Below are 22,996 nucleotides of genomic sequence, written 5' to 3'. Positions count from 1 at the left end.
CGCTTTTAAAGGAGAAGCTTAAGCCTCTTCTAACTTTCTTTCTATTATTGCTGTGGCTGCTAGTTCTGGAGCTTTTTTTTTTCTATTGACCATTTTGCACTTTCACCCACGGCGTCTTCGTCAAAATATTTTCTATTCGAGTCAATTGCTCTTCTCGTAAGCAATCGCTCAATATTCATTATTACCTGATTTAGTTTGGCAAAAAGAGGAGGGCGATGTAACTGGATAACCGAAATTATGTGTTTGTAATGAAAAAGGAAAAAAATACCTTGCTTCAGTATGTTGGTTTAAATAGCCTTACCTCGGCATCTAAAATTATGCTTCTAAATAGGACAGCATTTGTGTCCGTCAGTCAAGGGGGGGAAAAAGCAATTGTACAGTCAATCTTCTTTTTTATTTTCTCTAATTTTGAAATCCTTCTCCTTGCTTTCCTTTGTCTGCATTACCTGCACAGGAAATAGTGATGCGTTGTATTTAATTATTTCTGAATAAATGAGGCGCATTCTCGGTCATCTTAGTTGCTAACGTTCTGTAATGTGCTGTTCTTGCGGCTTGGAAGTTGTACGTGTATTGAAAGTAAAGCATCAGACAGTAGATCTCTGCCTGTGGAAGTATAAAGGGCTCCGGGTCAGTAGCTCCTTTCTCAAAATTTGGCGGCCAGACGAGAGTAGAGCCCTAATTCTGACTAAGCCGTGGTAGGATGCCATAGTCACTGAAATGAGGTAGTCCATAGCAACTGCCATCTTTGAAGAAGCGCGTGTAAGATGTTCTTGTGACTTTTTTTGCGCACATTAATTTCACTTTGGTTATGGTATTTAAACGAAGTAGTCAACATCAATATAGATAAAGATAGTTAAAAAATGTATAGAAATTTAGAGAGGTTAATCAGTGACTGTTCTGGTGGGCTACTCTTAAAGTAGGGAAAGGGTTAGGGAGTATAAATAAAAAAAGAGCCTAAAGAGAGGGGAAGTGAAAAGGAACAAAATAGGCAGAGAATGAGGAAATGAAATGTAGATCGCGTACAAATGGCCGCGGTAGAAGACTGTCTTGTTAACATCTATCATACAAACCGACCCATTGCACTATGGCCGTATAGTACAAGCTTTAGATTTCTTCGTGATATTTGTGCGGGTGAAGAGATAGCCCACCCCACTAAGAAATAAATGAAGGAAAAAGGTGTCATCATTTCACCGTAATCTAAGTGAGACGACTACAATGATGATGCTGACAGACAAGTATATTTCGAAAAGAAGACGATGTTGTTCGCGTTTATTCGTAACTATGGTCTTCTCCTATTTGAACCGAGGAATCTAGTGCATTTTAAAAAGCTTTAACTCGCCGTGGAACACCGATGTCTACTGCGTGCTGTTAATGAAAGCGAGGTACGAGGATTCGATCCTCGGCCGCTGTGAGTTCACGTATATTTATTGATGCGCCCTAAAAACACACTTTCTCACTTTTTAGAGCGCAGCTCTTTGGCGTCCGTTCCTGGGTTTCGCGTCGGCGTTGTCGTCGGCCTCGTAACCAGCTCCGCCCCCCTTCGCTGGAGTGGGAGACGAAGGACGCGAGCCGCGAATGGCGGAGACCAATGAGAGCGGCCCCTTCAGTGACGTGCGCGCGCGATGCTGGTGTCATGCGGACCCTCCTTACGGCTCGATGCGCACTCGTGTCTGGTCTCAGCCGATCCGCTCGTTTCGTACTATCGTCTGCTCGCGCCACAGCTCTCGCCCGCGCCTGTTTGGTTCTGTTGGGTCGGTCTCGTTCGCGCTTGTTTTGGTTGTTATTTCGACAACAAACGGTTACAAATATCCCTCGAGACCAGCGCACCTTCCACAACTTAATGCGGTGAGTGTAAGACTCGTATCTCCGCGAATCCCATTCATGCAAGTGCGACGACTGATGCACGGCGGAGGCCAATATGGCATTAAGGGCCCAGTTGTGAACGTCTTTGTGAACGTCTTTGAGAATCAAGCATTGGTGTACCAAGTCGAACATATATCAGTCTATTTCTCCGACCACAAAGCTTCCTTCATGACTGTCAAGAACTGTTAGTGGAGTCTTTGTTAAAGGAATACGTGTGAAAAATAAAAAAAAAATTCTGTGATAGCGCATGCATGTGTTGCTCGATTTCTTTGCCTCAATCTATCGAAAAGGTGAAACAGCTTATTTGCTGCGCTCAAATTTCGCATTAGGAAGTAACGTAATCGTCGGTAATTTTTTTTTGCTTAAGTTCCCATGCAGCATAATGTCGAAACAAAATTAAATGCAAGCACGAAGGTCAGTTTCATCATGTAAATTTAAGCGCACGTTGTCCAACACAGCTTAGTACAAAATTAATCTGCAGCTCCTCAGTAAGTTCGGTGTATTTCGTTGCTCAGGGGCTAGGTAGGGACGTGAACCACTATAAAATCAATCAATCAATCAATCAATCAATCAATCAATCAATCAATCAATCAATCAATCAATCAATCGATCGATCGATCAATCCATCAATCAATTTTACTTGTGTGTGACGTAGCATCTGAAAAGACACACTACTGAGCTCATCCTTACGCATTCACACCGAAGGCAAAGCGGGCAGGCGGAAAACGGGAAGCGGCGAAAACTTCCTCGCCGAGCGGGCAAAGCAGGCGGAAAACGAAGCGGGCAGCCCGGTCGCTCTCGAACCGATTTTTTCCGCCCCACCGAAGCGTCCCGCTTTTCCGCAGCCAATCAGGGCTCGAGCAGACAAGCCGGCTCAAAATGGCATCCACTGAGACAGCTGGATATTGCGCTGCACTTTTGATCGACACAATCAAATGTTACCCGATGCCATATGACAAGAGACAAAACAGATACAAGGACACAATACAAGAATCAAAGCATTGGCATGACCCATTCTCTCTTTCTTGCAAGATGGGGCGAAACCACCAGCGGCGTTGCCGGGCTGTCTTCCTTCGAGCTTTTTGGTGCTCGTCTTGAAAAGCTGCAAAAGAAGCTGCGAGTAGAATGCCAACTATTTCGTCTACTTCGTCCGAGCTGATCATTCTTCACAAGTGGTTAGCAAGCGAGAGCAGAAAAAGCGCGCGAACGGCTCGCTTGTCGAAAGTGCTGCAAGCGGCGGAAGCTCTCGGGGCGTTCGTGAAAGCGCGAGGCTCCGCGAGCGGCGGCGCGGGCACTTAAGCCCAAGGCGGGCGGTCTGAACAACTCCGCGCGCACGCCGCCACGCCGCGTTGAAAATCCGCTTGCTTTCTGCCGCTCCCAGCTTTCCCGCATGGCCGCTGTGTATGCGCCCTAAGCTGAAATACGTAAATTCGGCTGGCACTACATTTGCATCCTAACCCCAGCGATGACGAATACAAAGTCTCTCCTCTCCTCTCACCACCGACGATGAGCTCTGCAGCCGCCTGCACGGTGCGCTTGGGTGAGAGGCGTACGAAGCACTGGTACATCCCTTGATCCTGGCGCCGGATCGAAGGAAGATGCAGAACGCGGGAGCGGCCCATTCCTGCAGCTTGCTGCGCGGACGGCATCAGGCGTCGACCATTGTGGCGCCACTCGAGACTGGTTTCGTCCAGCACGCCCCAGTCGAGACCGGATGCATTGCAGCGGAATGCAGCGGCGTGACCCACCTCGGTCCTCACGTGCGCCGGGCTAACTGTCACCCATGGCTTGGCTGCATGGAGATGGAAGAACAGAAACAGGAGAAGTGTTTGTGCACTAATAAGAGACCGACATTGCCTTGAAATCGCAGCGCAACGTCACTGGCACGAGGAATCACAGAGCAGCTGTAAACGCGTGTTTAACATGCACTCACCGATGTGAGAATAGATTATGTCGGGACTCCACCGAACATGAATGTCTGTGTATAGCGATCACCGTCTAGTGCATGAAAAAGGCGCAAACACGGAGAGCGTAACCGCAGGCGCCAGCGACTACGTTCGGTGCCATACAATAATCACGCAGCTATCACGTCCATAAACGTAAGTGAAAGAGCGTTGCCAATTGAGCCTTTGAAAGCATGGTAGTCGTTTCCATAGCCATTAGGGCACGGTTGCTCAAGCGCGCAAGAACCGGCGGCAATGCTGCTGCCTTCTTTCTCCCCGGGTCGTATTTCTTGGCAGCTCATTTCATTTTTCACATTTTACATCGTTTATGATTAGCTTGCCATCCGGAAAACTACTGTCATTGATGGTAATATTTAATGGAGAATACATGCACAAGCCTTTCACATACGGAAGTAAGATAGGAGCTCTATATAACTCCATGCGCCTTACACCTCTTAAAACTTCGCGCAGTCGTTTTTGACCGCACAGTTCAGCACACGCAAGCACGCACGCACGCACGCACGCACGCACGCACGCACGCACGCACGCACGCACGCATGCACACACACACACACACACACGCACACACACACACACACACACACACACACACACACACACACACACACACACACACACACACACACACGCACACGCACGCAGGCACATACATACACACACATACACACAGGGAAGATAGGATAGAGACAGGGAGGCGTCAAAGTTCCCGTAATATTTTACTTTATCACCACCGTTACCACAAGGACTATGGTATAATTTAGCGACAATTAGGAATCCTACGAGTTGTAACGGCATCACGATTCACGCTATGATATATGGGCAGAACATGCGCCATACTCACGGGTGACGACGAGCTCTAGGTCCACCTGCGCCTCGCCGACGCTATTAGAGGCGAGGCATACGTAGGTGCCGGCATGGCTGGCCTCCACCTCGCGAAAATGCAGAATGCCGGCCGCCTGTCGCACGTCCATACTGGGCTCTAGGGGCAGCATCCGTTGACCGTCGCGCTTGTACCAGCTGCAATACAGATGGCCACCAGCATAAATAAATATATATGTAGAAGTGTGTTGTGAGTGACAGGTCAGCATAGTGTGTCAGTACGTAAGATTCACGACAAGTTTAAATGACACGCAGCGCTGATAACCGAGGTACTTTGAGGTTGAAATGGTTCCGAATTATTGTGGTACAATTTGCAGGAAGCCATCGACAGGACCTTCCGGTTATTCAATATTGGTCTTTGACATTCAACAAATGGAAAATTATACCCCGATATAACAAACCTAAATATCCTCACAACCTAAGTAAGAGTCTTAATAGCTTTTACGTTCTTTATTACCATAGGCTACAAGCGTCACAACGGCTGATAACGGCTCGCACAACGGCTCACACTAAGCAAATATGGTCCACTAATGGTGAACGTAACCTGGACAAACGTAGCTTTTGTTTTGGCTCCAGCTTTCTATGAGAATATGCATCTGCTACGCAAAGGAGCTTGTTTGCACCGCTAAAATTCTGAATGTTCACGGAAGTTTTGCTACCGTATCGAGCAGCATTGGTGGTCACAGCATGGTGGTTTCACAACGTTGCTACGAAAATGGTCCTAGCCGTTAAAGTCTAAGCTGTCTTAGAAGTAAGAAAACAAACACTTTTAACAGAAGGTAACTATAAAATATTTCGACACATGAGAGACTTGCCCTTCAGACAGCTTTGGGGCAATTTGATGTATGTTTTTTATAGGCGAACCAGGGGCCGTGGCTTCTTGCGTCTGCAATGTGCAAAGCCACAAAAGCACTGCCCTTTTTATTGAGATGCACTGGCCTTTATAACGACCGTTTGTGATTAACTGAATGATAAAGGCTTCATTGCATATGTGTCCGTGCATAGTGTCAATGTCTGTCCTTCTTTTCAGCGTTCAATCCCCTTTCCCACTTCTGCAGTGGCGTGCACGCAATCAGGCTCAGCTTGATTAATGTTCCAGCTTTTTCTCTATCTCGGAACACTCATTAGGAAAAAAAATTAACCGACGATTACGATACTACCTAACGCGAAATTTTAACGCAGTTATATATGTGTTTTCATTTCGCGATATACTGGCTGGCGAGGACACTGTCTCATGCGGCACATTGCGAACGAAGCGATGTGTGGCGTTACTGCCTCGCTAATCGGGACATCATGATAGGTAGCGTGTGGGTGACGTATGGGCGCAATTTACAGCAGCAGCCGCAAACAGACCTCCCCTCACGTAGCGCTTTGTTTCCATGCAGACGATGCGCGCTACTCTTTGGCGCATCTGGTAGCCATCATCACCGCAAAGTGCATCTTGCGTAGCACTGCGCTTTTCTCACGCTTTCGCTATTCCCCCCTTCTCCACTTTCCTCCTTGCGCTCTCTTCGCTATCGCAGTCTCACCTCCCGCTGAGATCCCGCGTGGTTTCAAGAAAATACTACACGATTCGCATCACGCAATTAGATTACATATGACATGGCGTCACTCGTAGTCTCATGTGGCACTCTGCTTTCCATCTCCTCCCTTCGTTATACAGACCATGCATAACATAGACATAGACCTCCCCATGCGTAGACCATGTTGTTCACCATTCGTTTATTGTCGCTAGATTACAGTCTAATGAAATCTCGTCGTTCTAGCACGTCACCTTCTTGATAATTAAACAATCATCAGCACACAACCCAATTCTTCAGGAGACACCGCAGTGATATATTGTTCACATACACGAGAAAAAGAAATTGTCCCAAGGCGCTTTCCAGAGGCACGCCAGACGTGACTGGCAAAGGCTTGGACGAGTACTCATCGACATCCACAAACTCAGTTCAGGTGGACAAGTACTGTTTGATCCAGTTTATAATAAAAGATGGTAGGCCATATCTGTGGAGTTTGTTTACAAGTTTACTGTGAGATACATGATCAAAATCTTTGCTGAAATCCAAAAACACTAGATTAAACTGTCCGGCGGAATCGAGGAGTGAAGCGAACTCATGAATAGAAGTAGTAAGCTGTGTGATTGTGGAAAGGTTTTTGAGGAATCCATGCTGGCGATTAGATAGTGGTTTCTTACGTTCAAGAAATTCGTTTATGAAATGTACGAGGATGCGGTCAAGTATTTTGCAGCAGGATGAAGTCAGGGATTCTGGGCGGAAGTTTTATTTCTTTTTGTAAGCGGTCTCCTTTTTTGTGAACTGCCACTACCTGAGCACCACGCAATCATCTGGAATGATAGCCAGTTTTAGGCTGGAACGAAAAATTGCAGCGAGAATATGACACAGGCTCGGCATACCAGCGCAAAAAAAGCAGTGGGAATGATATCTGGACCGCCTGAAGATCTTTCATTAGTGTCCAATAAGAGCGAAAAGACACTTTCAGCAAATATAAAGTTATCATCAAATATTGAAGGTCCAAGTGACTGGATTTCGCTTTTCAACAGCATCGCGACTGCCTCCAGCTCGGTTGTTCAAGCGCCAAGAACACCGGTGCAGCCGAACTTTGCCATGGTGCCAAATTCGATTTCGAGCTTGCTCCGAAGACTTCTTCTGGCTTACTGCGAATGGCGGCGCGCTGAAAGGTAAAGTGATTCTCTGAGCATTCGGGCCAGTGTGCAGAACGATTCACCACGAAAAGAAAAGGGTGCAGGATCGAGATATATTAGATATCGGAATAAAGTTCATTCCTGTCACGAAAAGCCATTTCATCAAGATCAGGTTATTATGTTTCTTCTGTGAACTCTAAATTGTATTTATGTATTAGTGCGGTTCTCTCTGCAAGTTTCAAAACTTCTTAGACTTTTGCCCAGTAACTTCAATTCAACTGACCTATGAGGCGCGGGCGCAGCTGTGAAACATCCGGTGGGAACATGGGTGATCTGCCACCACGTCGTTTGCTTCAGAGCATTTCATCGCCATGTTGCAATACCCAGCACGTGTTTGTTATGTAGTAGAGGTAGGTTGTACTGACAGGCTGGTTTAGCCTGGAGATCGATGCCGTAAATTGGTCCACCTGAGCGTCATTTGGTACATTCACACATGTTCATCAAAGCAGTCTTTATTGGAAAGCAAGAAGAACACGTGAAGCTTTGTTGAGGGCTACTGGTGACCCTTATAGAACACAAGGTGTTGCAAGCACGCATGAGGAAAGTTCCTCGTTTCGAAGGTTCAGAAGAAAAGCCTTCACTTCATCACGGAATTTCGGGGATCGTCACAGAAAGTGTTGGATGACCCTTATGTCAACTCATGAACTGCAGTTCCGAGAATCAGTACTCCCCATCTTAAATAACCATTCTGGTGTATGAGCCGACCCTGTCATTGTTTGATACAGATGTGATGCTCCCTTTCGAAGAAATCACTTGGTTACGCAGGGCACATCTCGTCGAACCCAAAGCGATTAGAAGTGGCGGCGGATGTCGGACTTTGTAACTTGACTAATCTTAGGGGCCATGACTTTAGGAGAATGAACGAGAGCTGCGTATGCAAGAGGGCATCCAGTTTTTTTATTGTCAGCAATACCAGCCTGGCACAGAAACCATTAGAACTTCAGCGTAAAGCCTTTGTTGCTGGTGTCTTTCACGAGTGCTAGTCATTTGCGCCTGAACTTGTTAATCCGAGATCACACGCGGCTTTCATTTGCCAGCTTTCGTAGGCGCAAGAGCGCTTAATTACCTGCCCTTACAGTGCATCCTATTTATCTATCTTCCCAAGAGCAACGTAAAGAACCAAATCAGGAAAATTAGAATAGCGAAGCGCTGGCTTTTGTTATTAACATTTACCTGATGGCTATCTGTTTTCATTAGATTAGTGCACGGCATTTCAGAAATACCCATCATTACACTGGTTAACATTGTACTAACAAGAATTATCAAGATGCTACTTTGTTTACATTGTCTGTCGTACTTACAAGTATTGGGCAATATATTACATAGTATTGTATAATTAGGAATTACTAACACGCTGCATTGTTTATTTTCCGTACTTTATTGTTATACTTCCCATTTTCCCACTCCCCTCTGTAATGCCTTCGGGCCTTGAGGGTACCATTAATAAATAAATAAATAAATAAATAAATAAATAAATAAATAAATAAATAAATAAATAAATAAATAAATATAACCGTCGTTTGCATCGTATCGTCGTTTTATAATAGTACCTTTCCCAGCGCTATGTTGACTATGTTTGGCCATTCAAGGAAGAAAATATCAGCAAAGAAAAAGAAAACCTCATTCCACAATCGCGAAAACCTAACCTTTTATCACTCTAATTATTTCTAATTACAACAGGTGTGACCCGCCGTGGTAGCCTAGCGGATATATGGCGCTCGATTGCTGACCTCGAGGTAGCGGGATCGAATATCGGCCACGACGGCCCCATTTTGACGGGTGCGAATTGCAAAAACCCTCTTGCACTTAGATTTATTTGACGCTAAGGAACCCAAGGTGGCCAAAATAATGCGAATTTTCCCACTACGGCGTGCCTTATAACCAGATGGTGGTTGTGACATGCAACATGCCAGAATTTGTTCGTAGTTACAATTACAACAGAAGGACCTTTTTTTTTCAAACGAAAGGTAACTCTGAAATAATGAAATCTCGACGAGCAATAGAGCGAGTGAGTGAAGTGTATAGTTGTAGACTCGGTGCAACAGGAAAGCAACTGCACCGTTGGTCAAATCAAAAAATTATTAACCAGAGGCCTAATGAAACAAGCTTAATAATCAATAAAACACGAAGCAGCGCACCTGTAACCTGGAACCGGAAAACCTTCGGCCACGCAGAGCAAGTCCACGGGCTGGCCTGGGTCACTCTGCACCCTGCTGCTTCGGTGAACAATGGATGGCATCTGCATCGTCACTGGCTCTGCAACACCCCCCAAAACAGTCGCATAACATCAACAAAGTTCCCGTGCAGCGATGAATAAGTGCAGGACGCTATATATTGTTTCCGAGCACGCCTAAAGGATGGTCTGAAACAATAGATGAAAGCGTCTTGTAAGTTTTAATGCACATTGAAGGCCTCGAAGTTCTGGCTGCATTCTTTCGGTACTTGCAAGAGAACTTCGCAATGTTGCTCTACTAAATGTCCACGCCATCTGTCTACACATCATGCGTTGTAGGGCACTGCTAGCTTTCTAGCACGCTTGGCGGAACGTGATGCCATCGGGTAAAGGCGTATGGCGTTATTCTTGCCCAGGGCACCCTAACCTTGTGCTCTGCTGCACAATATTTGACCCACCTGTTCAGTGATGAAAGGGATAAAAATGAGAAACATTGTGGCCAGCGGCAAAGTAATCACCCATACCCAATTTGTTACAACTGCAGCCTCCTTTCACTGGTTCTCGTTAGGCTGAAAAATAAAGGTCACTGATCTTTTTGAGCTCTCCGACTACTCCATGATTGGGGATCAGAGGTGCATGTGAGCGGTAGGACTTCTTGTGCACCTTCTATAGGTTTTCAGTAAAGTGGTCGTTCTATATTTTGTGTTGTTACTGACACGATGTAATAGGAGAGGTTCGCGTCCTTTGGTGGCACCAGCTACTACTCGTCTTTTGTTTAAATAAATATTGCGACAAGATTTCGAACAAAATGTAGGACTGAAGAATCACAAAACAATTAGTCCGCAATCTCACAATGTTTTGTGTATAAGTCCAGGGACTCACACGAGGTGAAGATGTGTACAGTTGCATGTGTAAACACCACATGTGCTTCGTATTGTCCGAGAACGCATAAGGAAGTTCAGTTTCATAGACGATTGCACAAACAGAAAGTACACCGATACATAATCTACTACATAAACTTTTGACAAACTAACATGTATAGAATTATGTAATACGTGAATCTTTCAGCGCACACTAATATTTAATGCAGATCCAAGAAACTGGTGTCTTCTAAGAAAACTTCAAAAGCGACAATCGCTTTTCTCCGAATCCCCAGTGTTGGCCTTCGGCTAAGTATCTAATTTAAGGTGAATGCCGTCGACCTAATAGCATTAAATCTGCCCTCAAATTTCGTGTTGCCGTTGCAGGCCTTGGGAACTCGAGGAGGAGGTGGCGCACAAATTCTTATGGATGGCCACACGAGCACTGCGGACTGTGGGCGCGTTGAATCCTGCACCAAATTTGCCGCGTATATGCTGCACCAAGTCGCGGGTGGTGCAGTAATGTCTCAAATCTTCTGTTATCTCTATCTTAGCACATTATGGTGTCGTCTCCCTTCTGTCGTTGTTCGGTGGCGCTAAATATGCTTTCAGTGTCAGTTTACCAACAGCCCAGCAAATGGCAATGCTGAAATTTATCTCTAAGCTATGGCGGAATTGACAATTTTACCCATGCGTCTATAAAACAATACCTCGGAACTTTTAGACTTGATGAAACCTGCTATTTTTGCTGAGACGACCGGACAACTGTCACACAAACAAGTGGACTTCACTACGTGAAAAAGGAAAGTTTAATCTTTCTTCGCTATTGTGCACCCGATTCGCAGCTGCATCCACTGCAGTGTTTCCAGAAATATTGCAGTGACCTGCCACCAACTGAAACGCTATAACGTGAGTTTTCGCACTTGCCTTTTTGAGTTATTTCAGCGCTTCCCACAATAAATACGTATTCAACAAATATTTGTCTATGCTTTCTAGTGAGGTGATTTCAGCTTGAGAATAACTTAAGGCCACCCATTTTTACGTATTCTCTACCAACGATATGAAGTGCAACGCCGATAGCATAGCAAAAAAGTTCACTGATGGTGTAAAATCTCACTCGGGATAATATAAATATTTGGTGTAATGCCGAATATGGTATGACAAATGCTGATGCAGAGGAATTATTCTGGCACGATCTGTCTGTGTACACGTGGATATAAGGTGCAAATCTGGCATAGTGCTAGTTCCCGCTAGCTCACAACTACATTGTCTAATTGTGATGCAAAAGCACAACATGAAAATATCTAGACCCAAGTAAAAATATAATCGGCACGTAGCTCGATTTTTCCGTTACGGGAAACGTACAGTACATGTGAAGGCTGTAGAACTTGAGTCACAAATCATAATATGAACCTAATGAATAACTAAGGTGTTACAAATTATCTGCACAACTAGTTTCATTAGCATTTCTCGAAAGCTTTCACTTAGTACAACTTGTGAGATAGCTTTTTTATTTTATGTCACAAATTACATTGGTTTTCTACTTAATCGTTCCCACTGTGCCAGCCGAAGCATTTTGGCAGAAGCGATAAAAAAAATATCTGTGTAATACGTAGAACAAATGCACATTTGTACCAATCAGCTGCTTTCTGCAATTGTTACTTGGGCTACTTGTTTCTTAGTTTACCTTTTCTTCCGTTGTAATTAAGAATACTATTACCGCTAAATCACTGAAATGTATTTAGTATACGTAAAATGTCTCTTCCATATCATGCATGAAGTGCGATACATTTTCTGATTGCAAGGATGCTGCTCTAGAAACATTCCAGTTACATACAGTAATATTCTTAAATAATTATATATTTTTTAAACATATTACTTGAGCAGCTCACCCATAATCCTTATTCCATCAGAGCGTTGCCTTTTCTTTTTTCGTAAAGAAAGCAATAAATTTGAGAAAAAAGAACTCCACAAGGAAAGTGCACACGAAGGAGATTTAAGCGAACATGTAGAAACTAGCTGCGAAACTGAGTCCAAGAGTGAGGCTCGTTTGTCTTCCAACGAACGTTGAAATAAAGCGTCCGTGTTGCTGTCATGACGACACGCGAGTTGGACACCTGGCTTGACTGATGCTCGGTAGAGGAACGATCTCCGGGTGACCCACACTCGTATACAGTGGCAAACGAAAATGCGAGAAGCTAATGGAAGGCAGAGGAGGCGAACAAACAGAATGTCCGCGACCGAGCTGTCACACAAAGGGCTGCCCTTGCAGGGCGTGTTCTGTCCTCGTACACATGGTCCGCCACTGCGTTACCACCAATTTTTTCTATCCAAATTAGGCAGAGTTTAAAAAAATGCAGATAGTTGGCGGGGCTACTACCGCAAATAACGCAAATAAAACGTGAATTAAGTGACTTGATTTAACCCCACAAAGCCCCAAACACAAAAAAAAGTTCAGTAACTATATTACCTTTTTTTTTCTGGCCACGGAGATTGCATTCGTACGACAAACACAACTGTGACAATCTAGTTGAGCTCACTTCATTGTGCTTCAGGTGCTTTGATCAGAATTTTGAACTATCAAGATGAGCGTGGCAAATAATATATGTTGAGTTTATGGAGTTAAAGCGGCGTCAGTGATTCCTTCGGCTCATGACTCATTTATTGCGACAGTAGCATTGTAAGTTCAGAAACGGCACCTGCCACAATAGGAACCTATAAGAGAATGGACGAACCGCTGACGTTCCGTTTCCTTCTGTTCATCCCGTCACATGCATTGTTGTGCCATTTAACTTAACCTGAACCAACAGGCACAAGTTTCCACTCTATGGCAGCATTCTCCGATAGTGATGACCCCCGTCTTTTTTTTTTTTTTTTTTATTGATATGATATAAGGAGATGTTGGCGCGCAATTTAAGGCGCCGGCTACTCCTTATCTCTTGGGTGGTTCCGTCATACATCATTCAGGGTTCACGGTTACATATCAAATAATCATTTCACACAAGCACCAAGACTTATAAAGCAACGTTTCCACAGGAAGACTATGGCAAATGTCTCCACACCTATGTAGTCGAAAGTCTCAAAAGTAGAAACGATACTGTCGCCTAATAACACATTTTCTAGTCAGAGGATCAGCGGGTACATACAGTATACATGGCAAATGTCTCCACACTTATGTAGTCCAAAGTATCAAAAGTACAAACGATACTGTTGCCTAATAGCACATTGTCTAGTCAGCGGGTGGTATATACATCGTGTAAACAATCATTCACAGTCACAACAAAGCAGTCAACATAACATAATTCCCAAACAGATGGATATATAGAGTCACATTGAAATGAACAGAGCAATGAAAGCACTAATAGCGTCCAGCGATGCCGCTGTCTTCAAAGAAAGTCTTTAGTGCTTTTAAAGCGCTCTTCTGCAAGGCCGTTGTTGGCCAAGGGCCCAAAAGTTTCCTTAAACTGAAAGGTCTGCGGTCTAATTTACTTAGCGCTGATTTAAGTCGGCATCTTGGTGTGTCGTGATGTGGGCAATCTAGAAGGAGGTGATATATATCTTCATCTACAAATCCGCAATCACATTCGGGGGTTTCCGCTCGGCCAATTCTGTGTAAGAAATGTTTTGTGTAGGCAGTGCCTAGCCTTAATCGATGAATAAGCGTTTCCATAGTTCTATCTAATGACAATGAAAATTTGAATTCAATAAATGGATCAATATGATATAAGTCAGAGCTCTTAGAATTCTGGTCAAACCAAGTGTTTCTAGACATGTTGAAAGACGTTGTCCTTATAATGCAGCGTAATTCATTCTTTGATATTGGGAGCGGAGCCGTATCATCTTTCAGGTGCGCTTGTCGTGCTGCTTCATCAGCTGCTGTGTTGCCAGGAATGTTGCAATGCCCTGGTATCCACTGGAATGCTATTGCATGTTTTGCTTCGCTTGCCTTTGTGAGGTATTTAAGTGTTTCATATATTACACTGTCGCTGAATGTTTTCCCCTTTGTGCTGCAGAGTGATGTTAGTGCCGCCTGTGAATCGCTGAAAATTACCCATTTTTGCGCTTCTGCTACTGACAATATAAATTTTACCGCACATAGGATTGCGAACAGTTCAGCCGTTGTGGACGAAGTCGCACGAGATAACTTAAATGATTCTTGTTTGTTGAGGTGCGGTATAATGAATGATGAAGTTGAAGAGGTTGCTGTACTGGAGCCGTCTGTATAGACGTGTGTGTATCCTGAATACCGCATATATATCTGGTATAGTGCTAGTTGTTGAGCAGCTTGAATGAACATGTCTCTTTTGCTGAATATCCCTTCTACTGATAATTCAATTTTTGGAACTGCAAGCAGCCATGGAGGATATTCGATGTCTGAGTTCCAAAATTCATTTTCTGGCAATATGTGAAGATTTTCTTGAATTTCTATATGAACATAACTTCTATCTCGATTCATTATGTCTAAAGCCAATGGGTGGTTTTTATGCTGGGTTTGAAGGCGGAAATAATGCCGGCATGTTTCTGTAGTTCGCATAACTGGAAATGGTGATTGGCGAGCCTCAGCTATTACAAGAGAACTCGAAGTCGCTCGTGGAACTCCTAGACACAGGCGTAGTCCTCTAGCTAAAAGTCTTTGAAGTCTCTCTTCTGACGTGTGGGAAAGTCCGTGTAAGATGGGCGCGGAATATGCAATTTTTTGTCGTATTAATGCATTGTAAACAGTCAGCATGGACGATACTGATCCGCCCCATGATGTGCCTGCAAGTCTGCGAAGTACAGTCACTATGGCATTGACCTCGTTTTCGAGTTTTTTTAAGTGGGGTGCCCAGGATAGCTGCCTATCAAGTATTATGCCAAGAAATCGATGCTGTGTGACAATCGTTAGAGGGTGTCCTTCCAGATTAAGAGTGAAATTTTTTAACACCTTCCGAGTGAAGGGCAATACAGCAGTCTTTGCATGTGATAGTACCATTCCTCTTTCTCTCAAAAATTGGTTGATGATATTTATGCCGTCTTGCAATGCCATCTGGAGTAGTTGAGCTTTAGACCCAGATGTCCAAATACACACATCATCTGCATACAGTGAAAACTTTAACTGTGATGGCAGTCTTCGCGTTAAATCAGCCATGACGCAGTTAAAAAGGAAGGGGCTGAGTACGCTTCCCTGTGGTACTCCCTGTTTGACAATATGTTCAGAACTCTTTCCTTCACCCGTCTGAACAAATATTTTGCGACCTGATAAAAATTCAGAAATCCATCGCAAGGACCGGCCAGACAGACCAAGTTCCAACATGCTTAGCAGAACATGAACGTGACTAACGGTGTCAAATGCCCTCTTGATGTCTAGGAATACTGCTATCGTCACCCCCGTCTTATTTCTTATTGCTTGTTGTTCCTGGAATAATTGCGCTCACTCATTTAGTGGCGGTGTGCTCGATAGCCAGTGAGTTGCTTTTGGAACGTTAAACCATGCAATTTTAAACTATCTTTTGCAGTCGAGCCCAAAAACTAAGGCTGTCCCATAATGCATCAACAAAAGCGGGGTTTCTTGGCCCAATATTACGCGGATGTGCATGGCTATAGAATAGTGAATGATTTAGAAACTCAGCTTACTCACTCGCATGCAACGGCGGTCAAATTACAACACAAAACTAATGATAACTCACATGAAGCTGTCTGTTATAAAATATTATCCACTGCATTACATTGCTAAATCATGCTTTGATCAGCGATTGTACTATTTGATGATTCAACTCAGTCTAACCTTTATCCATTCATTTGAGCATGTGAGATCGTTTCTCTGCTCTATCCGACTGCCATATATTCAAATTTTTTCAAGCGTTTGTGTGATCTAAAGCGTTGATATTAATAACACGAACATAACGGCAAGTAAAAAATAATAATTAGTGTATAAATGGTCACAAAAATAAATATAGAGAGCAACTAGCGACTTCCCAATTTGGCTCCTTCAAAACGACTTTATTTTTTACCAACAGTGTACCTTGTAAACATTTTTCCCGAAGCTCCAAATGTTCCATCATGCTTTTATAACTTTCTCGATGTAATATTCACGCTGCGCGTCTCTCTGTACACAGACGACTTCGTGTGTGCCGCCTCTCGTATCTCGTTAACGTATTCCGCCGAGCCTGCTCAAAATTTATAGCATAACTGATTAGTTGAACAGATAAGGAAGGTGTTTAATTTTACTCTGGCTGTGGAGAGAGAAGGCTTGATTGGACAAGGTTTTCGGTCTCACTTTACTTTTATTAAGAAAAATTTAAAGGTGAAGTAGGCACCTTCAGTGGCACTGGGTATGCTCCTCGTAGAAGAGCAAACCAATACTGAAAGCAAAGAAAAACAGTGAACAGCACTGAAGACGCTTTAAGAGCACGAACACGTGCCAAGCTCCGAACACAAGTCGTGACACGCTCAGAAGAGAATGAATGGAAAATGTACAGATATACCACAGTTCCGTCAGTCAATGCCTTGAAATAGTCCGAGAGTACGCCCAGAAATTCAGTCTTGCAGACGAGGCGATTCACATAACTAACCATAACTATACGTAGATAACGCAACATATACCGACATAAAACTCATTGAAACGTGCACAAGGCATACACAACCTGCTGTAATAAGGCTATGTTATACATTGTGCTGTTTTTCTGTTATGCTGTGCGTTTATCACGTTGAACCGTTCTGTAGTGCCTCGCAAGTTCCAGCGTCGCATTTCTTTTTTTCGAATTGTACTCAATGTCTTTTTTGTGGTTGTTGTTTCCAAAAGGTCAAGCACAAACTCGACACAAGGCTCACAAAGCTGCGCTGAAACCCTTGACAACTACGAGGCACGACTGCTGTGCGTAGTGCCCAGACTCTGTGTGTAAGCTGATCTGTGGTGCTGTGTCTGCGTCTACTTTTTCGCCCTTTTTTCTTTCTCCCTTCAGGCTTGTGGGTATGGTGTTCCTTTCAGCGGACACTTACTATCCTGCTTCTGTATTTATTTATTTTTGCTTATATGTGACAGAGAGGCAAACTATTGATAAACTCGAGATGTTAGTCTGGCACAGAAGTGTATGTAGCACATTTTGTTCAAAAAAACACAAGTGTTGACAAAGCCATAGAATCGTGCCTCTTTTCTTTCTTGTCTCCATGTTATAATACTGCCCTGTTTCGCTTTCTCTCAAGTTTTCCTTCACAGCGATACTGTTAGCCTCTAGGCGGTCTGAATTTTACACGGTGCGTCTCCAGGAAAAAAGAAGAAAACTTTCAGATATTGAAGCGAAAAGTGCATACATTCTTTCGTATCGCGCAGTACTCCAGTTCAGATCATCTTTAGCATTTCTTTGCTATTTTTAATTGAACTTGAAGCAAAGCAAGGTCGTCGGTTACTACAGCAGGCGGTGATAACTACTTAGACTCAACATATAAAAAATATACACAATAATGATGTTCGCAAAGTTTCTTTAAGGCCTGCGCACCTCAGAAGCACCAGCAGCGCTTTCACAGTGCGCAACGCGCAGGTAATGCTTTTGTACGTGCCGAGATTCTGCCACAGCTTCAAGATAAAGATCACGCTGCAAATAGAGTTCAGTCTTTGAAAGCTGTCTCTCTGACAAGCAGCAGCAGCGATCACATATGCATATTACTAGTCGTCAGTAGTGCTATAAGTTGTGCAGGTTGGCGAGTCGGGCCACTGATGTTTGCGCTCAAAATAGTTCATGTAGGCCACGTTAAGTTTGTTGCGGTGAAGGCATGCTTGCTCTTGCCTATCGATGCCTCACGGCATGTAAACGCGAAAGAAAGACTTACAAGTACTAACTGTTGGGTGTGTTGGTAATTCGTACTCAAAGAAGGATGGCGCGAACGAACAGCGACGAGATAAAAAAAAAACGGACTGCGCTCATCCGTGTTTTCTGTTTTGTCCTTGTTCGTTTTCCCCATCCTTCTTTGAGTGAAAGAAGGGTGGGCTGATTTATTAGACGCGTCCGTACTGGTGGCTTGCGTCTCACCACATGAATCACTGTGAACGCCAATCGCCTGCAGATCCCAGAGTTGCCACGTCTTTTCTACTGAAAGTGTGCGTGTGGTGTGCCATTTATGATAATCATCAAATGACGTAAGAAGACGCAGACAATGTTTCGTTTTTTTTTGTGCTCGACCTATTTAGCTTTTGTTCTTACTCCCATATTTTCCGTCAGTGGAGGAGGCGCATAGAAATGTATTTCCCATCAATAAATAATTGTTGAAAGTGGAGCGCTTGTTCGCCATCCGCGTAGCGTAGGGTTAGGGCTCGAAGTGTAGGGCGCTGACTATCACAACGCTAAATCTTGACCAAATATACACCTTGCTGAATCTTTCATTACTATTTCATTATGTTCCAAATAATTCACGGCCTTGACTACCTATGTTTGAGCTAAGTGACTTCGTACAATAGCGTGGGTTTTGGTTGGAATTCAATTTTCAATTCAATTCATTTTACTGATCTGTATATACGCTGGAAGGAATTGTGGGCACCAAACCTGTCATAGCAGCTTGACTAGGACCAATGGTCCTTTACATGGCGGTCGATACGTACCATTACCGCAGCTGAAACTTAAAGATATTTAACAAAAAGTACTTACAAGGCGGAATGTGCGTGAACACATGTCGGGAAAAAAGAAGTTGGAATATTTGCTCGCAGTGCTTAAGCAGGAATACCGGAGTAACTTCCTTCACTAGTTAGTCATAAGCACATTTATCATTGGCATTACAACTATAGAGTTGGACATTTGATGAGTGGGCCGATCCCGACTTCCAGGTTGCGATATTGCGCTTCAGACGACGGAGGCACTTTGAGCGGTTACTCCAGCTCTAACTAGCTTTTACCAGAGAAAAATAGCACGCTGTGCTTAAATAAAAAGGGAGAGAGAATAAGGAAACAGGCTAGGCGGTTGCCCATACCACGCACTTACCCCTGAGGAGCAAGCGTACGAAGTTTGAGCTCGTCTTCTTCCTCCGGGTGAGCGTGTTCTCTGTGTGGCACCGGTAGCGTAGCAGTTCCTCGGCGTCGCGCGTCTCCCGGATGTAGAGCTGCCCGTCGGTCGTCACTATGTAGTCATCTGTGCAAAAGTAATCAGGTAGCGCTTACTTGCAGAACATGATGTACTTCTTTTTATGTAGCTTTCTTATGATTACTTGCAACGTGAAATAAAATACAGTTATTACGAGAAAAACATTATCCTAAATAGTAACCCGTGTAGCATTGAGAAGTGCTTTTCCTATCATGAAGTAGTTTGAACTTTTACTGCTGTTACAGAAGTGTATGTAGCACATTTTGTTCAACAAAACACAAGTGATGACAAAGCCATAGAATCGTGCCAATATTCTTTCTTGTCTCCATGTTATAATACTGCCCTGTTTCGCTTTCTCTCAAGTTTTCCTTGACAGCGATACTGTTGCCCTCTAGTTGGTCTGAATTTTACACGGCGCGTCTCCAGGAAAAAAAGAAGAAAACTTTCAGATATTGAAGCGACAAGTGAATACATTCTTTCGTATCGCGCACTACTTCACTTCAGATCATCTTTCGCATTTCTTTACTGCTTTTAATTGAACTTGAAGCAAAGCAAATTCTTCGCTTATCCTTATTTCCTCAAGAACAATAGAAATATTTTCAAGGCTTTATCCCATTGTTTCTGGAATCGGACATAGATTTAAATTTTGGCATATACATACTTCTGCATATGATTTCCTGACACCTTTCTAGCAATCGTTTTCGTTACTGCTACATTCATTATGTTCCACAAATACTGTTCGAAGTAACCGACGCGGCACCGCGCTTCAATGTCTGTTGTAGGTAACTAGCAGGTAGCGTGAATAAAATCTATTTTATTACCATATTTCAGTAAAGAAAAACACCCATTTCACTAATTCTCATAGACATATTTTTTAACAGTCAAATGAATGCTCGAACGAATGCTCGATAAGCAGGAGTTAATCGCTATGTTGCATTCACGTGCCAGAAATATTTCGCCCCTCTAGACTGCCTGCAACGAACTCGCCGAAGCACTTACGTTTTTTCGTCATCGTCATCATCATCATCATCATCATCATCCTGTTTACGCCCACTGCAGGGCAAAGGCCTCTCCCACAGTTCTCCAACTACCCCGGTCATGTACTAATTGTGGCCATGTTGTCCCTGCAGACTTCTTAACCTCATGCGCCCACCTAACTTTCTGCCGCCCCCTGTTACGCTTTTCTTCCCTTGGAATCCAGTCCGTAACCCTTAATGGCCATCGGTTATCTTCCCTCCTCATTGGATGTCCTGCCCCTGTCCATTTCTTTTTCTTGATTTCAACTAAGATGTCATTAACTCGAGTTTGTTCCCTCACCTAATCTGCTCTTTTCTTGTCCCTTAACGTTACACCTATCATTTTTTCTTTCCATAGCTCGTTGCGTCGTCCTCAATTTAAGTAGAACCCTTTTTAACAATTCTGAGAGACTGTGCGCAGACCGTCGAAAAGGGTCATATACTGGTTCCCGGCACACTTATGACCACAGATCGGCGACGTACCTAACCTTAACGAGGCGGCACACGAGGCTGCGCGCGCGCTTACAGACCACGCGGCTTCACCCGGCCACTCGGAGAACAAGGACGCCCCCACTACATACAATGAAATCACTCAACACTACTATTTACAACGTAGAGTGTATAGCACGCCACATCGCACGCTCACTCGAGCTCAAGCGGTTACACTCAGAATGCCACAAACAGACACATACGCCACGCAAAACAGACTACACCATTACATGCCTGAGCTCCACGACAAGTCTTATTGCTCCAACTGCAATACATCTCTTAACGTCTATCATTTACTCTGGCCGTGCTCGCAAGCTCACATAAACTGCGAACAGGACAAGCGCAAGTTTGAAGAAGCAATCCGGAGCAAAGAACTCGTTCCCCAACTCTGGGCCGTCCAGCAAGTCCACGACGCCACCAGGAAACTCAACCTCCCAGTTCCGTCGTGGGAGACGCCCACTCCATTAGAGCCCAAAGTTCTCGTGGCCTGCAGGACGTCGAATAAAGTTCATTTCCTTCCTTCCTTAGAACCCTTTTCGTAAGCCTGCAGGTTTTTGCCCCGTACGTGAGTACTGGTAAGACACAGCTGTTAGACACTTTTCTCTTGAGGGATAATGGCAACCTGCTGTTCCTGGTCTGCCAAATGCACGCCAAATGCACCCCAGCCCATTCTTATTCTTCTGATTATTCTTCTGATTATTTCCTCGAATACGGAAACACTGTATGGTTCCCTCACACCCAAACTAACATAAAGAAAATAGAAACAATACAAAGGAAGGCCATTCGATTTATCCACAACAAATTTAGACGTGAGGACTCTCCCTCTAATCTTCTAGCAATTTCTGGGCTCCTTACGCTCGAAGCACGAGCGAAACAGGCACGTTTGAAATTTCTTTATCAACTTCTGCATAATTCTTTCAAAATTGACATTTCAAGTTACATATCTTATTCACAAACACGACCTACCAGGCACAAACACACAAACACCTTAGTAGAATATAAATGTAATAATAATGTGTTTAAATATTCCTTTTTTCCTGTTGCGATCCGTGAATGGAATATGTTATCACCTCTCACCACTAACACAGAGTCACTGTCTCAATTTGAATTAAAAATTGAAAAAATTGTTTAGCAGGTTAAAATTGCTACTGCTATTATTGATCGTGCAAACTACCATGTACTTGTGCCCTGTGTATGTAGTCGGGTATGCAGCATAGAATACCTCAATTGCCATTTCTTAAATTTTTTTTTTGAAAGTTTGCATGTACTTGTGTTTGGTGTATACATTTTTGTAGTGAAAATTGTTTATGTTTTAAGGTGCAAAACTGACTTTATACATGTATTAATACTTAACATTATCAGTGTACATGTACATATGTATAGTGCCCTCCTGGTATGGTCTCAGTAGAGACTGGCAGTATTGTAAATAAATAAAAATAAATTTCAGACTCGTGGTCCGGATCTGCGGTCACCACCTGTCCTAAGTAGATGTATTCCCTTACCACTTCCGGTGCCTCGCTACTTATCGTAAACTGCTGTTCTCTTTCGAGACTGTTAAACATTACTTTAGTTTTCTGCAGATTAATTTTTAGACCCACCCTTCTGCTTTGCCACTCCAAGTCAGTGAGCATGCATTGTAATTGGTCGCCTGAATTACTAAGCAAGGCACTATCATTAGAGAATCGCAAGTTACTAAGGTATTCTCCATTAACATTTATCCCCTATTCTTCCCAACCCAGGCCTCTGAATACCTCCTGTAAACATGCTGTGAATAGCATTGGAGAGATCGTATCTCCCTGCCTGACGCCTTTCTTTATTGGGATTTTGCTGCTTTCTTTATAGAGGACTACGGCGGCTGTGGAGCTCTATAGATACCTTTCCGTATTTTTACATACGGCTCGTCTACACCCTGATTCCGTAATGCCTCCATGAGTACTGAGGTTTCATGTGAATCAAACGCTTTTTCGTAATCAATGAAAGCTA

The 22,996-nt window shown here is 43.7% G+C and overlaps 1 protein-coding gene across 12 annotated transcripts in view; it reads right to left on the bottom strand.

Moving 5' to 3' along the window:
- LOC135905513 (cell adhesion molecule Dscam1-like) overlaps nucleotides 1-22,996 on the bottom strand; it is a 910,071-nt gene that overhangs the window by 58,300 nt on the left and 828,775 nt on the right. For all 12 annotated transcript variants that reach the window (XM_070535540.1, XM_070535538.1, XM_070535541.1 and 9 more), the window contains 4 exons: nucleotides 19,410-19,556; nucleotides 9,567-9,684; nucleotides 4,669-4,844; nucleotides 3,362-3,655 (listed from right to left, as the gene is read on the bottom strand). In XM_070535540.1, coding sequence (XP_070391641.1) covers nucleotides 3,362-3,655; nucleotides 4,669-4,844; nucleotides 9,567-9,684; nucleotides 19,410-19,556 — 735 coding nt within the window. The remainder of the gene's footprint in view (nucleotides 1-3,361; nucleotides 3,656-4,668; nucleotides 4,845-9,566; nucleotides 9,685-19,409; nucleotides 19,557-22,996) is intronic.

The sequence above is a fragment of the Dermacentor albipictus genome, chromosome 3 (genome assembly GCF_038994185.2).
Source record: "Dermacentor albipictus isolate Rhodes 1998 colony chromosome 3, USDA_Dalb.pri_finalv2, whole genome shotgun sequence".
Taxonomy (NCBI): Eukaryota; Metazoa; Arthropoda; class Arachnida; order Ixodida; family Ixodidae; genus Dermacentor; species Dermacentor albipictus.
Note: the sequence above shows the minus strand (reverse complement) of the source record. Positions and strands in the feature narration are given on the sequence as shown.